This window comes from Dermacentor andersoni, chromosome 3, assembly GCF_023375885.2.
Source record: "Dermacentor andersoni chromosome 3, qqDerAnde1_hic_scaffold, whole genome shotgun sequence".
In the NCBI taxonomy this organism is placed as follows: Eukaryota; Metazoa; Arthropoda; class Arachnida; order Ixodida; family Ixodidae; genus Dermacentor; species Dermacentor andersoni.
Window position 1 is genome coordinate 106,043,936 of NC_092816.1, and position 12,974 is coordinate 106,056,909.

Consider the following 12,974-nt stretch of genomic DNA (forward strand, 5'->3'; position numbering starts at 1 on the left):
AAACTGTTTCTTCTTATTCATTAGTGCATTTACCATTTGCCACACCTTCTTAGGGTTGTCGTAAATGTTCTCAAATTTTGCTGTGTAGTAATTATTTTTCGCTTTTCTTAAATCATTGTTCAGAGAATTTCGGAATTTTTTGTATCTACAAGATACTTCAGGATTCTGGCAACTGAGGAATTCGTGATATAATTTATTCTGAACCTTTATACGTTGATATAGACTTTTTTTATCCAAGGCTTTCTGTATTTTTTATTTCTACGCACCATGATTTTCTTGAGTGGAAATGCTTTGTCAAAACAGCTATAAAACATGCGAAAAAACATATCATATGCAATGTCGACATCGCTCTGCTCTAATATAACGCTCCAGTCATGCCCTTGGACTAAGTTAACGAATACCTCGTGTGAGCTATCATTTAAGTTTCGTAGAAAAGATACCCGCTCATCAGCCTTATTTTCATATCGAGTAGTCAGTAGAAAGACTGGCCGATGGTCACTAATATTGGAAGAAAAAACACCCCCTTTTATATAATCTGCACTGAGGTTTGTTATGCAGACATCCAATAACATAGCACTGTGTATTGTGATTCTAGTGGGTATATCTATGTAATTTTGACAGGTGTACGTTGACAACAGGGTCGTAAATTCTCTACAGTACGGGTCTGAGGATTTCAGGTCAATATTTATGTCACCCATAATGACAAATGTGCCCCTATTGAAAGCATTGTCACATAACAGCATCTCAAAGAAATGAATAAAATTTTCTTTTTTTTCCTAGAGGTGGCCTACAGACAACTACTGTTAGTATCTTGCCAAACCGAAAAGCTAAAGATTCGACGTCATCATTCATGACGGATAGGTGAGGCAGCTTTTCACATGTAAGTGTATCCTTAAAATATATAGCCAGGCCCCCTCCCTTCCTTATGCTATGGCACAAATGCTCAGAATGGGACCCAGGTAGACATGGTACTTCATTTCCGTGAATCCTAGTTTCCGAGAACATTATCACGTCAAATGATATGATACAAGAGCCAAGAAAGTGAGTAATGTCGTCAACTTTGTTGCTGATGCTTCTGCTACTGATATGCAGAAAGCAAAAACGTTTTGCAGAGAGAGAGAATTTATAATTAGAAGCATCCATCGTGTAATAATTTACCTCATGTTCTAGCTTGGCCACGACGAAATGAAGGCCAAAAATGTTCAGAAAATGTTACGCTCAAAAGTATGCCAGTAGTATGTCATTATGAACCAGGAAGATTGTTCATGACTTATAAATGTCTATTCTTATGTACCTGCCACGGGAAAATATATCATGTAATCATGGTCTGAAAGTGGTGGGGATGCGCGACTCTCGCGCATCCCCTGATATGTTGTTTTCCCGCACGGCTCGCGTGGCCTGGCGCCCGCGGCGGTCTGAGTGGTTGAGGCGCAGTACGAGAGATGGCGCGAGTGTTGCGCTGCTAACGCCGCCGACAGGTGGGATTACTTGGGCGCCGAAAGAGAAGGCACTTCCTCTTTGGGTCGGGACAGCAAGCAGTGCGGACGGGCCGTGCCGCGCGTGTGCCGATCCATGCTTCTGCGAGACCGCCTCGCGTGGCCTGCCTTCGAACGCACCGCCGTTCGCGTGACTGTACGCGCGAACGACCAGGCGTTGGGACCCAGCATGGGGCGAACATATTCGCTCGCTATCCGGTCGTGGTGAGTCGGACTTCTAGATTTGCCACGGGCCCATTGGCATGTTTTGTGGATAGCAACTTGGCTAGCAGGCATTGATCTATGAAAGGTGCAATAAATGCCCTTGTAATTGTTTGCACTACAATGCTTGTCGTTCCTTTGTCCCAAGAGTACGGGAGGGGAACCCCACATCTGGCGGCCAACGTGGGGCTCTTGGGGCATCAGGCGATAGATTTAACAGTTTTGCTTCGTTCGAGACCTTTGTTTGAACTGAAGTGTAGGGCTAGCGCGGATTTTGATCGCTAGCGTTGGCGGCGTGCTTTCTTGAGCGAGGCGACGGTGGCTGTAGTGTGTTTGAACTTGTCAACATGCTAAGCCTTTTCGCAAGTGTTTTTTAATGGCATTCGTCGGTATGAGAGCCACGTGGTCTGCATACTGGGAGAGCGAGGCTTAGTGCCCGTGGAGCATTCGCAAGCTTGAAGCGAGTGAGTACGGAAGCCTCGTGGGTGGTCCGAATTTCTCATATAAATAACTTCTATCTCTTTGACTCTGATGAAGTCGCGGCTCTGGGAGCCGGGTGGCCGCGGGCCACGGGTGCTCCGACACCATCTGGGACGGTGGGCGCCGTCAACTCGGATGCTGTGTGCACCGAGCGGAGTAGGACCACCTCACAGAGCTGAGGTCTCCACGCGGCTGCCTGTCTTGCGCTCATTTTGGGTGTTGTTTTTGGATGCCAGTTGTTGTCAGGGTAGCGACGCTTTAGGCCTAAGGCTTTACGAAGCTGCCTGTCGCACGTGGAGGGACACAACCTGGTGGACCGTGGCGTTGAGGTGTTGCACTTTGCTTCCCTCATTTTAGTTAGCCTCGCACGAATTGAAATTACTCGTTCGACTCAAGGAAGCGAGCTTCGTTCACATGAACTTAGCATCTGAGTAGCTGCCCGATATTTTGCTAGCCGACGGCAGCGGACAAAAGAGCCGGCGGTCACCGACAGCTACGGCGGCTCTTGCCAGCAGGGCGTGTCGGCGCGAGCGACGCTTGCTCGTACCGACTAGTGCATCGTCATTTCCGGAGTCCTGGCCTGGAATCGTGCCGTCGAGTCTGCAAAGCTGCTGCTGTGACCGGCGGACGCCAGCGGTGTACCCAGGGACAATGTCGGCTCGCATGTTATGGACAGCGTGTGGACATTTCCTCGGCGCGGCCAATGTTGCATGTACTACCTTGTTCGCAAAGCACGCGTTGATGTTAGAGCGTGTGACATGTTTCGCCAGAATATGTAGTGATTTAAGATTGGGGGGATGTGGGGATGCACGACTCTCAAGCATCTCCTGATATGTTGTTTTCCCGCACGGCTCGCGTGGCCTAGCGCCCGCGGCGGTCGGAGTGGTTGAGGCGCAGTACGAGAGATGGCACGAGTGTTGCGCTGCTAACACCGCCGACAGGCGGGATTACTTGGGCGCTGAAAGAGAAGGCGCTTCCTCTTTGGGTCAGGACAGCAAGCAGTGTGGACGGGCCGTGCCGCGCGTGCGCCTATTCATGCTTCTGCGAGACCGCCTCGCATGGCCTGCCTTTTTTGGCCCCTTGGGGTTATTTTTGACCCCTTGGGGTTCTTTAACGTGCACCTAAATCTAAGCACACAAGTGTTTTGGCCTACCATCCCCATCATAATGCAGTCGCCATGGCCGAGGGTTGAGCCCATGACTGCTCGTACACAGTGGCTACTCCGTTTAGCTTTAGCCAGCGCTGCCCACGGCCAAGGTGGTAGACATGGAATTCCCAGGACTAACCTTGTACACAAAATACCCAACAAAGTGGCTGGTGGGAAGACATCATGGCAGCCCTATAGATAGAGCATTGCACACGTAATGCATAGGTGTGTGTTTGGCCCCCCCTGCGGCAAGTTGCACTTTAATTTTCCTTTAACTTGTTATTTCTCCATTTAGATTAAACATAACCACTTCCCTATGCTTTGTCTGGCTTCATTGTCTGTCACTTCGTACGATTGTGGCCAAAAACGAAAAAGCTGACTTACCCTGAAGAAGTGCCCCAGACCACTAGCAGCTGCCAGGACCAGGAACATCATGGACCAGAAGAAAGCAGCATCTTGCATCTCTTGCCCAACCAGGGTGAACGTCTACAATGCGAAAGTACAGAGTTACTGGGTGAGCACTACTTTGGCAAAAGTACTATGGTTAACCAAGTAAGTTGAGAGTGAGGCTAGGTGGGGACAATGCAAGTGCTGACATCCCATTCCCATTCTCATCTTGTTTTTTTTGCTGCATATATAAAGCACTTCCCTGCCTACTCAATTCAGAAACCTTCTCTAGTGACGCCATATTTACACTTCTATCTTCATCTGGACTGAACACTGCACAAAATGAATGCACAAGATATTTATTCCTAGTTTCACAAATAATACATAATGAAATCTAACAGGTACTCATAGATGTACACAATATTGCAGAGGTTTATAAAAAGCACAATATGTGTGAAAGAATTTATTTTCTGCTAAGATGTGGCTGTACAATGTGGAATCAAAAGGCTTTGTGGATTAAAACTGGTAGAAGTACAGATAGATAAGCTGACTGACTGATTGATTGACTGACTGATTTTTGAGGTTTAATGTCCCAAAACAACACTGCTCTCATCTAGGCGCTGTAGTGGAAGAGCTCTGGTTTACATTTGACTGCCTAAGGGTATTTAAAATGCGCGCCTAAATCTAAGTACACGAACATTCTTGCCTTCTGCTCCCACTGAAATGTAGCCACAGTGGCCAAGAATCAAACATGCAACCTCCTACTCAGCTGCAGAATGCCATAGACACCGAGCCACCATGGTATGTAGAAGTTCAGATAGTACGAGTCAGTTCCATGGTGCACACATCAGGTAGGAGAGAATTTGCATGTTTTTCATCGGCTCATAGCAGTTACAGTGGTGAATTCCAGTGACGGAGTCGAAGCAGCCGACCGACTTCTCGAGCGAGCACCTCTCTCTGACATGCCAGCTGTGCCTCAAAATTTGCAGTTTGCAACCCACGTCTCTGGAGCACATAGCTTGAGAGAGGTAGTGGAAGTTCTCTGGCAGATTCAGTGTTACCAGGATACCCTTAAAGTAGAGAGATGGGCGAGTAGGAAAGGATGATACTTATCAATCAGTGTGAAAACAACGAACGACACAGATGTAGAAGGACACAGTACGAGCGCTGTACACAGGATACTGTGCACGTGGTCATTCGCTTTTGCTGTTCGCTGCCAGTGTCATCAGCCTGTCTGTGTTTGGTCTTGCATATTGAAGTCAAGACGTTTTCGACTTGGATATTTTACCAAATACTGCCGAACAATGTCGTCAATGAAACTGACCAATTTGGGTCTCTTTGCAGGCAGCCGAAACATCCTGTCAAATGTGCGCTCACAAGTGGCAGCTACAGCGTCGCTGTCTGTGTCTGATTTGTCACATGTATCAGAACTCAAGTCCAAGCTGTCACTATTGAGCATCAAAAGCAATGCAGCATGCTATGACAAATCCATGCCACGACAAGTTGTTCGTGGCATCCGCCATCACCACGAAAGCGATGACAACCACAGTGCGACTGAGTGCGCTGAGCAGGAAACAAACTAAAATGCACACGTGAAGGAAATATGTCACGAAAAGTTCCGGTCCACTCTGCCGATTATTTCGGAGCAGCTTTGACTACTTCACGGAGTGACTTCTGCCCAAAATATGCTCCATCTTCCATTTGAACATGTCACTGACTCTTTCATTGGAACACAGTTGCTCCAAAAAGAGCAGAAAAAGTTGCTCAGTCTCCGCCATTGGAATAGATTATAAGTAAAAATTAATACAGCATCTACAAAATAGTAAAGATTGAAGTGCCATCTCAAATGCATTCGTTTCATTTCTTTTATTACACTTTACACATGTAAGAGGCGTTCCATCATGATAACAGATATTTTGCAAGGACACACCACTGCATCTTAGCAACAGAAACATACAAGTAGTATTTGGAAACATTGGTTGCGCTTTCCAGACAATCACATGTAAGAAGACAGGACATGTGATTGTCTAGAACATGTGATTGTCTAGAAAGCGCAACCAATGTTTCCTATTACAATGAACCAACTTGCCCAACAACGCATCCTGCTAAAGTAGTATTTGTGGAGAATAGACATGCTATTTAATATAGGTCTAGTGAAGTCCGTGAGGATAAAGATGTTTCATGCACCTAATATATTGTGCAATGCATGGAAGTCCCATGCAAATTAATTTAAGAATCAGCGCAAGAAATGAACAGGCAAAAATTGAATGCATTCACTCACCTTTCTTAATAAATCAGTTCTGGTGAAACTTATGTGCTAACAGGAAAACACATGCTATACAATCTAATTTTCTTTCTTGTAACATTCTGGTTGACCGATTATTCGGACATTGATAATATTAACATGCTTGATTATTCGGACAGCCCTGCAGCACTGCCACTAACCCCACAGACTTAATGTTATAAGGATGACCGAAATTGTGCTATAATGTTATAAGGATGACCAGTCATGTGCTAATATGGCCACTGAGTCAAGCAGACATAGCGATAATTTCATTTTGAGACGTCGCTGGCATGGTCATCAGCCATGTCACCAGCGTTTCGCGAAGCTAAAACCAGCGAAGCCTAGTCAACCTAGCAGTTGCCAGTGAAGATTTGGTGCATACATTGACTGTGCTTTCCTCTATCAGTAGCGACAGCCTGACAATGGTCAAGATACAGGCCACAATATTTTAGCGACACTTTTTACTCAATTCTATGCCACTCTTATCATCCACTGTTCATGGCTGGCTGATCTCATTGATAACACATGCAGACGCTCTGACCACTGACGAAGAGCGAAAAGCGTGAAGAGGAATAGCATAAAAGGCATTGCTAGAACATCATGGCCACAGGATGTTTTCGCTAAGGGCAAGCGTGTGTGAGCACAGCAACACGCATTGACAAACTTGGGCTGCATGCTTGAACGATCACTTTTGAAAGATACAGTGAAACCTCGTTAAACCGTACCTGCTCAAATAGTAGTTTCGTTTTAAAAGTAGTAAAGTCAAATCCCCGACTCAGCGGCCATTGAACATAATGGGTTTTGTATCCGCATAAACCGTACCAGCTTATTGCGTACGTATTGGGTAACACGTAGTATTTTCACTTTTCGTTGCAAAATCACAGTGGTAGGTCAGCCTGGCTGCACAACGAGCCTCGGAGATCAGAACGACCTCCAAACGCAAACGGCGCTTGGAAAGGTGAAGCCACATCAACATCAAAATCATTTCGGCGCCGTGCCAGAGTCGGAGCGTTGTGGTGTCGCACAAGCTAGGGCAAGAACCGGGTGCTGAGCATAGAAGAAAAATAGGACACCGTTCGTGCTGTCGAACGTGGCACGAAGAAGTTGGTGCTGACATGCGTGTGGGATCTACTGTTGACTACAGCATGTGGCATTTGGAAAGCAAAGGAGAAGTTGGTCGGCAATGCTGCTGCGACTGCAAAAATACGTTAGCTACGAGGTTCGAACTTTTGCCACTGTTGCTTCTGTTATTGCCATGGTGCCACCTAACCACAGTGATGAGGACAACACAGAAAGCGACAGGACAGGCAATTCAGGCCTGACAGTGGCAGATGCTGCGTGTTATGTCAGCCTCATGCGGGTGTTTCGTGAGAAGAGGGGACTGGGGAAAATGTGAGCGAGTTTGAGGCCACCATCGTCGCTGTTAGGCCATCGCGGCATCAAACGAAAATAACATACTTTTGTCCCGAGATATGAATAAATACTGCATGTTTTCTGCCCTTTCATCGCACTTTCTCATAGTTCCGTTCTTGACAGGTAAGTGGGCGATCTCACACCATTTTGGTTAAGCAGTACTACCGTTTAGTACGTACTTTTTCCGAGTTCCGGCCAACTACGATTTAATGAGGTTTCACTGTGCTTTCATTTTCGCGGTATTTCACAAGTCTAGCACCAGAGGCGTCGATGGTGGACAGTGTTTCCACACAGTGATAAGGTAGTGTGCTTGGCACTCTGTTAAGAATGACGTTGCTCGTAGACACCAGCGCATCTTGTGCTAGTCCCATGAAAGATAGCGTGCTTGACACTGCACCAAGAATGTCATCGATTCTGGACACTGACGTGTCCTGTGCTACAGTCACGCAAAATTGAAGGTATCCCTGAAAGTGACAATCCAACAATACGGTACACCTTTTTTGACCACTTGTGGAATAAAGTCACTTATTTTGGGACGAATCCGGTATTTGGGACGACCATTTACTTGGATGTTCTTGCAGTCCCCGCTGAGTTCGAATTGTCAGTTGCCGAATGTACATGGACCACCAAGAACAACAGACTTTGCAGATGAGTAAGCATTTGGGCTGGTTGGTTCACGATTACGAGCAGAAAACAGAGCTAAATAACAGGACGAAGAAAGGGACAGAGACCACAGCGCTGACTAACAACCAAGTGTCTTTATTCAGTCAGCACATATATACTCTACTACTATCTCAAAGCACAAAAGCAACGGAAATTCAGCACACTCAGGGCCAATAAATTGCAATCAATGAGATAGCAAGTCAGCGCTGTGGTCTGTGTGCCTTTCTTCGTCCTGTTATTTAGCCGTTTTCTGCTTGTCACCAGACTTTGTTAATATCACTGCTCGCACCACATGCTGTTTGATAGTCAGAAAAGCATTTTGCATAAGCATGCATACGCTGTAACAACCTGCCTGATATCAGAAGCCCTTTACAGGGATAAGTTTGTGGACATGAGTTGTGGGATTCTCAAACGTACTCTTCGGACAAAGGAACGACAATACAGTAGCGCAAACAATCACAAGGGCATTTATTGCACCTTTCATAGATCAATGGCTGCTAGCCGAGTTGCTATCCACAAAACATGCCGATGGGCGCGCCACAAATCTAGAAGTCCGACTCACCGCGACTGGATAGCGAGCGAATATGTTCGCCCCATGCTAAATCCCAACGCCTGGTCGTTCGCGCGTACGGTCACACGAACGGTGGCGCGTTCGATGGATGCCACGCGAGACGGTCTCGCAGAAGCATGGATCGGTGCACGCGCGGGATGTCCACGTCGTACCTACACCCGCAGCCAAAGAGGACCCGTGTTTTCACTTGCGCCCAAGTAACCCCGCCCCAGCGCAACACTCGCGCCATCTCTCGTACTGCGCTTCAACCACTCTGACCGCCGCGGGCGCCATGCCACGCGGCGAAGCCGCACTGCAGGAGATGGAAGCTATGTGGGAAAACAAGATATCAGGGGACGCGTGAGAATCGCGCATCCCCACAGAGTAAACTACCTGTTTTGCTGCTGGAAGAAAAAGGGGAGGGAGGGGAGCGCAAGCAGGTGGAGTGATTACAGTCAGTACATAATGTATTCGCCTTGTGGTTCAGTTTAATTTTCTCGAGTTTTCATGCATCTTTCGGTGTCTGCCGGGGCATACACGCTGCTCCCTTTTTGTTATCTATACTGTCACGTGGTAGTGACTGTGAAGAAAGCAGCCAAACTGAGAAAGATGAAACTAGCGTTTTATTGGGCGAGCTTGTGCCCTCAAAAACAGGCTACACTCAAAGAATGGCGACAGCGGTGAACACAGTCGGCGATCGTCGTAAAATCTGATCAACGGGTCAAGCGTGTCGGCTTTTATACATCAATCATCAAACGTTCCAGACTAATCGCTGGGACCCGCGCACACATGCAATCAGATTACACAAGGTTTGGTCACAGACAGTGGATGGAACTATGGATAACATTCCAGAAATTTCCCACACATGCAAGCGCGTCCTGCGCTGTGCGATAACATTTGTTAGGCGGTGAAACGTGTCGCCCGATAAAGACAAGTGCACATGTCGATACATTCATACTGATTTCAAAACATCTATCGTAAAACAATGTTAACAGGGTGATAAAGTTTATCAGAATGTTAAAGCATACTGATCTTGGAAAGTGCAATGCACTGAGTTTGCAATACACATTTACCAAGTTGAGAGAAACTTCTAGAATATTTCATTTCAAGGAAGTGCCATGTACTCACATTGAATATTTCGCTGTAGAATACTGCAAAGACAGGCAGGGATGCTCCAACCACAAGAGAAGCCAGTGAGACCAGAAAGAACCAGCCACAGTCAGGCCGGGCCTTTTGCAAAATCTTGCGGGCAGATGGAAGTTCAACATCCTCCTGCACATAAATGCAAGCCTGTGATATCAGAATTGACACCTGGAGAATTATCAATCTCATTAAACAAGAAAGATTTCAAAGAAAAAAATGCAGTGAGAGAGAAGACAAAAAAGACATAAGAAATTAACAATAGTACAAAGTAAATAACATGCTTCGACATAATTTTTGCAATATGTACAGTCTAAACCCACAATAACGAAACCTCGCGACAACAAAATTCTTGCAACAACGGAACATTTTCATATCCTCAGTGAATGCTCATAGGATTCAATGCATTTCATAGCTCTCGACAATGAAATGTAATAGTAGTAGTAGTAGTAGTAGTAGTAGTAGTAGTAGTAGTAGTTGCATTTTTTTTTTTTGTCCCGGCAGTATTTCAGGCCATATTAAGTCAAACACTGGGTATAGCAGTTACTTGTTAGTTCATAAAAATATGCAATAATTTTGCTGTATGGCAGCCTAAAACCATCTATATGTGATGAAAGTATTTTTCTTTCTTCAGAGTTATCATTACTAAAAACCTGGGGTTCGTCATGCGCACTTTATGAGCAAATGCGCGCAGGTGCCTGGCAGCTAATATTATGTGACATTCCCTGCGAGGGGGTAAGGCTGTGGCTAGCACTCATATCAGACATGCCTGGTTTCTCGTGAGAGAAAGGGAAGAAGAAGAAGATAAAAACAAATAGCCTGCCTTGATGATGTCGTCAGCGAGACGACTGCACTCGCGATCAAATGGCGAGATGCTTTCCAAGAGCAATGCCTTCCTGCGTCTTCGCAGCTGTTCCTCTTCGTCATCTTCGTCCTGTCTTGCTGGAAGAGACTTGGTATCAACAGGCTGCACATACAACAGGAGGAAAAGCAAGCGGAGGAAGTAACGTTGTGCGCTCAACCAACGAAGCCCACAAGTTCTAGCTCACGAGTGCTATAAAAGGAACACACGAACTGTGATGCTGTAGAAACACAAGCTACAGTTTGGCAGAAAGCGCAGGAGGAAAGTAATGCGTGCTCACTGATGAAGCACACCAATGCTAGCAAACCATAGCTAACTAAAGACATTAAAGCTGGAACACTAGCGCTAGCAAATTTACAAGTTATGGTGTCGTAACAGCAGAAGACCAATAGTGTGGCAAAATCATGTGGAATTAATGTTCTGCACTCAGGGATTAAGGGTATCAATGCTAGCAAGCATACAAATTAGAGTGTAGTGCAAGCAATGTTATAGGACGTGGACAGTGCACTGTTAGGCAGTGAGTAATACTGCAACCTGCTTTATGTGCCATGACACTAAAGCCTTTTGAAGTTTAATGCGCATTCTTTTCTTAAAATTAAGACTGATCACAAGAATCACACTTTCTTGCACTCCGACATAGTGAGTATGAGTGCATGCATAAGCTTGTGAAGTAGGGTAACACCTCTAGCAAGATGCTCTAGCTGGAAAACATTGCAAAGGGGCAAAACAAAAAAGGGAGGCAAAGGACATATGCAGGACTGATAAAAAAAACAAACTATGGAATGGCAAGAGGCATACACAGTGCTCTGCATCTCTTGTGCCTTCCTCGCATACGTTCACACCGTTTTTCACGAAGTTGAATTACCAACTAGCCCTTGCTGAAGTTGCCGCAGTGGCCTAGTGATCTTAGCCGTCTGCTGAATGCATAACTAAGCAAACAAGCTTACAGGCAGGACGACAGGACTCGGGTGGAGGTGCCGGAGCCTCAGTATCTTCACTCTCTGTGAGCTGGCTGAGCATGAGCTGGAAGTAAAACCCTTTCTTCGCCACCAGGTCCTCATGTTTGCCCTGCTCCACAATGTGGCCCTCGTCCATCACATACACCATGTCTGCCTCTCGCAAGGTCGACAGCCGCTGTGTTACCACCATCGTTGTGCGCCGAGGACTGCCCTGCAAGTGAATGTGTAGGTCAGCTGTAGTCATATAGGCTGACAAATAAATCTGATCAAGCATGACTCCACAAATACTCAGTCTTCTGCTACTCAGTTATAGATAAATTAGTTTATGAATCTGACTCCCCTCATTAAAGTCCTATATGGCGCCTATGAGCTGCTCAAACAGCCATTGATAGCTATTGTGAATGTAGAGGTCAGGCTAGTAAAGAAATTTTGCCTCTCATAGACCTACAACCAGGACCTCAGCAGCTGATTGAGTCGAGAGGTATACAAGTGTTTTACAATATTCCAATAAAACTGAAAATCCACAAAATTTTCATCTCCAGGGAACTCCACCAGCTCTCAAAAACCCTTAAAAACACTCGTATACATTTCCCCCAGCCTGATCATGCACTCAAGGGACAAAGGCATGTTCTTCCACAGAGCACCTTCGCCCAATTGATCAGTTGTTGACAGGATGCTTATTAAATGGAAATATATGCACTGTCACACTTCTTTAAAGAGAGCCAACAGGTGGCTCGGTGACACTCCACCCAAGTCACTGCAAGTTCCAAGCCAATTCTAGAAGACAGAAGCTGTCGCAATAATCTTCTGGCATTTGGCTTTCCAGAGGTTGTGGGCAAAACTCCACAGTCACTGTACACTAATGTGGTTGATGACTTACTCAAGACGACGCTGGGTGTCAAAGTGACATTCACTGAGCGAATTCATAGAATAGGACACAGGCAAGTAAATAAGCCACGGCCGATCATTCTAAAGTTATTTGATCACTGTGAAAAAATAAAAGTCCTAAAGAATTGTCACAAGCTTAAAGGTCAAAACATTTCCATAGCTGAGAATTTTCCTGCTGCCACTAGGATAGTGCACAAACAACAGTGGGATTGTGCTACCAAAGAAAAAAGAGAGTGCAACAAAGTTAAGCTCCTGTATGACAAGATCAGTATCGATTGCACTCTGTTTTGATGGGACAGTAGCCAAAACAAGAGGGTTCCGCTTCTCATAGATAAGAAAGATTATTCTGCTTCTGACACCCAAAACATGAGTAGGCCCAAATGCAATCAATGAAGTGGTTGCAAAATAATCTTCCTTTGTCTAAATATATAAGCTCGTAGCATTATTCATAAATTACCTGACTTCGAAAGTATTATTACAGTGCATAATCCACATGTCATAGTA

At 45.7% G+C, this 12,974-nt stretch overlaps 1 protein-coding gene across 3 annotated transcripts in view; it reads right to left on the minus strand.

The window, feature by feature from the left end:
- LOC126540047 (ATP-dependent translocase ABCB1-like) overlaps positions 1 to 12,974 on the minus strand; it is a 186,782-nt gene that overhangs the window by 34,689 nt on the left and 139,119 nt on the right. For all 3 annotated transcript variants that reach the window (XM_055075236.2, XM_055075241.2, XM_055075240.2), the window contains exons 15-18: positions 11,571 to 11,793; positions 10,585 to 10,703; positions 9,750 to 9,893; positions 3,709 to 3,810 (exon numbers count right to left, since the gene is read on the minus strand). In XM_055075236.2, the coding sequence (XP_054931211.1) occupies positions 3,709 to 3,810; positions 9,750 to 9,893; positions 10,585 to 10,703; positions 11,571 to 11,793 (588 nt within the window). The remainder of the gene's footprint in view (positions 1 to 3,708; positions 3,811 to 9,749; positions 9,894 to 10,584; positions 10,704 to 11,570; positions 11,794 to 12,974) is intronic.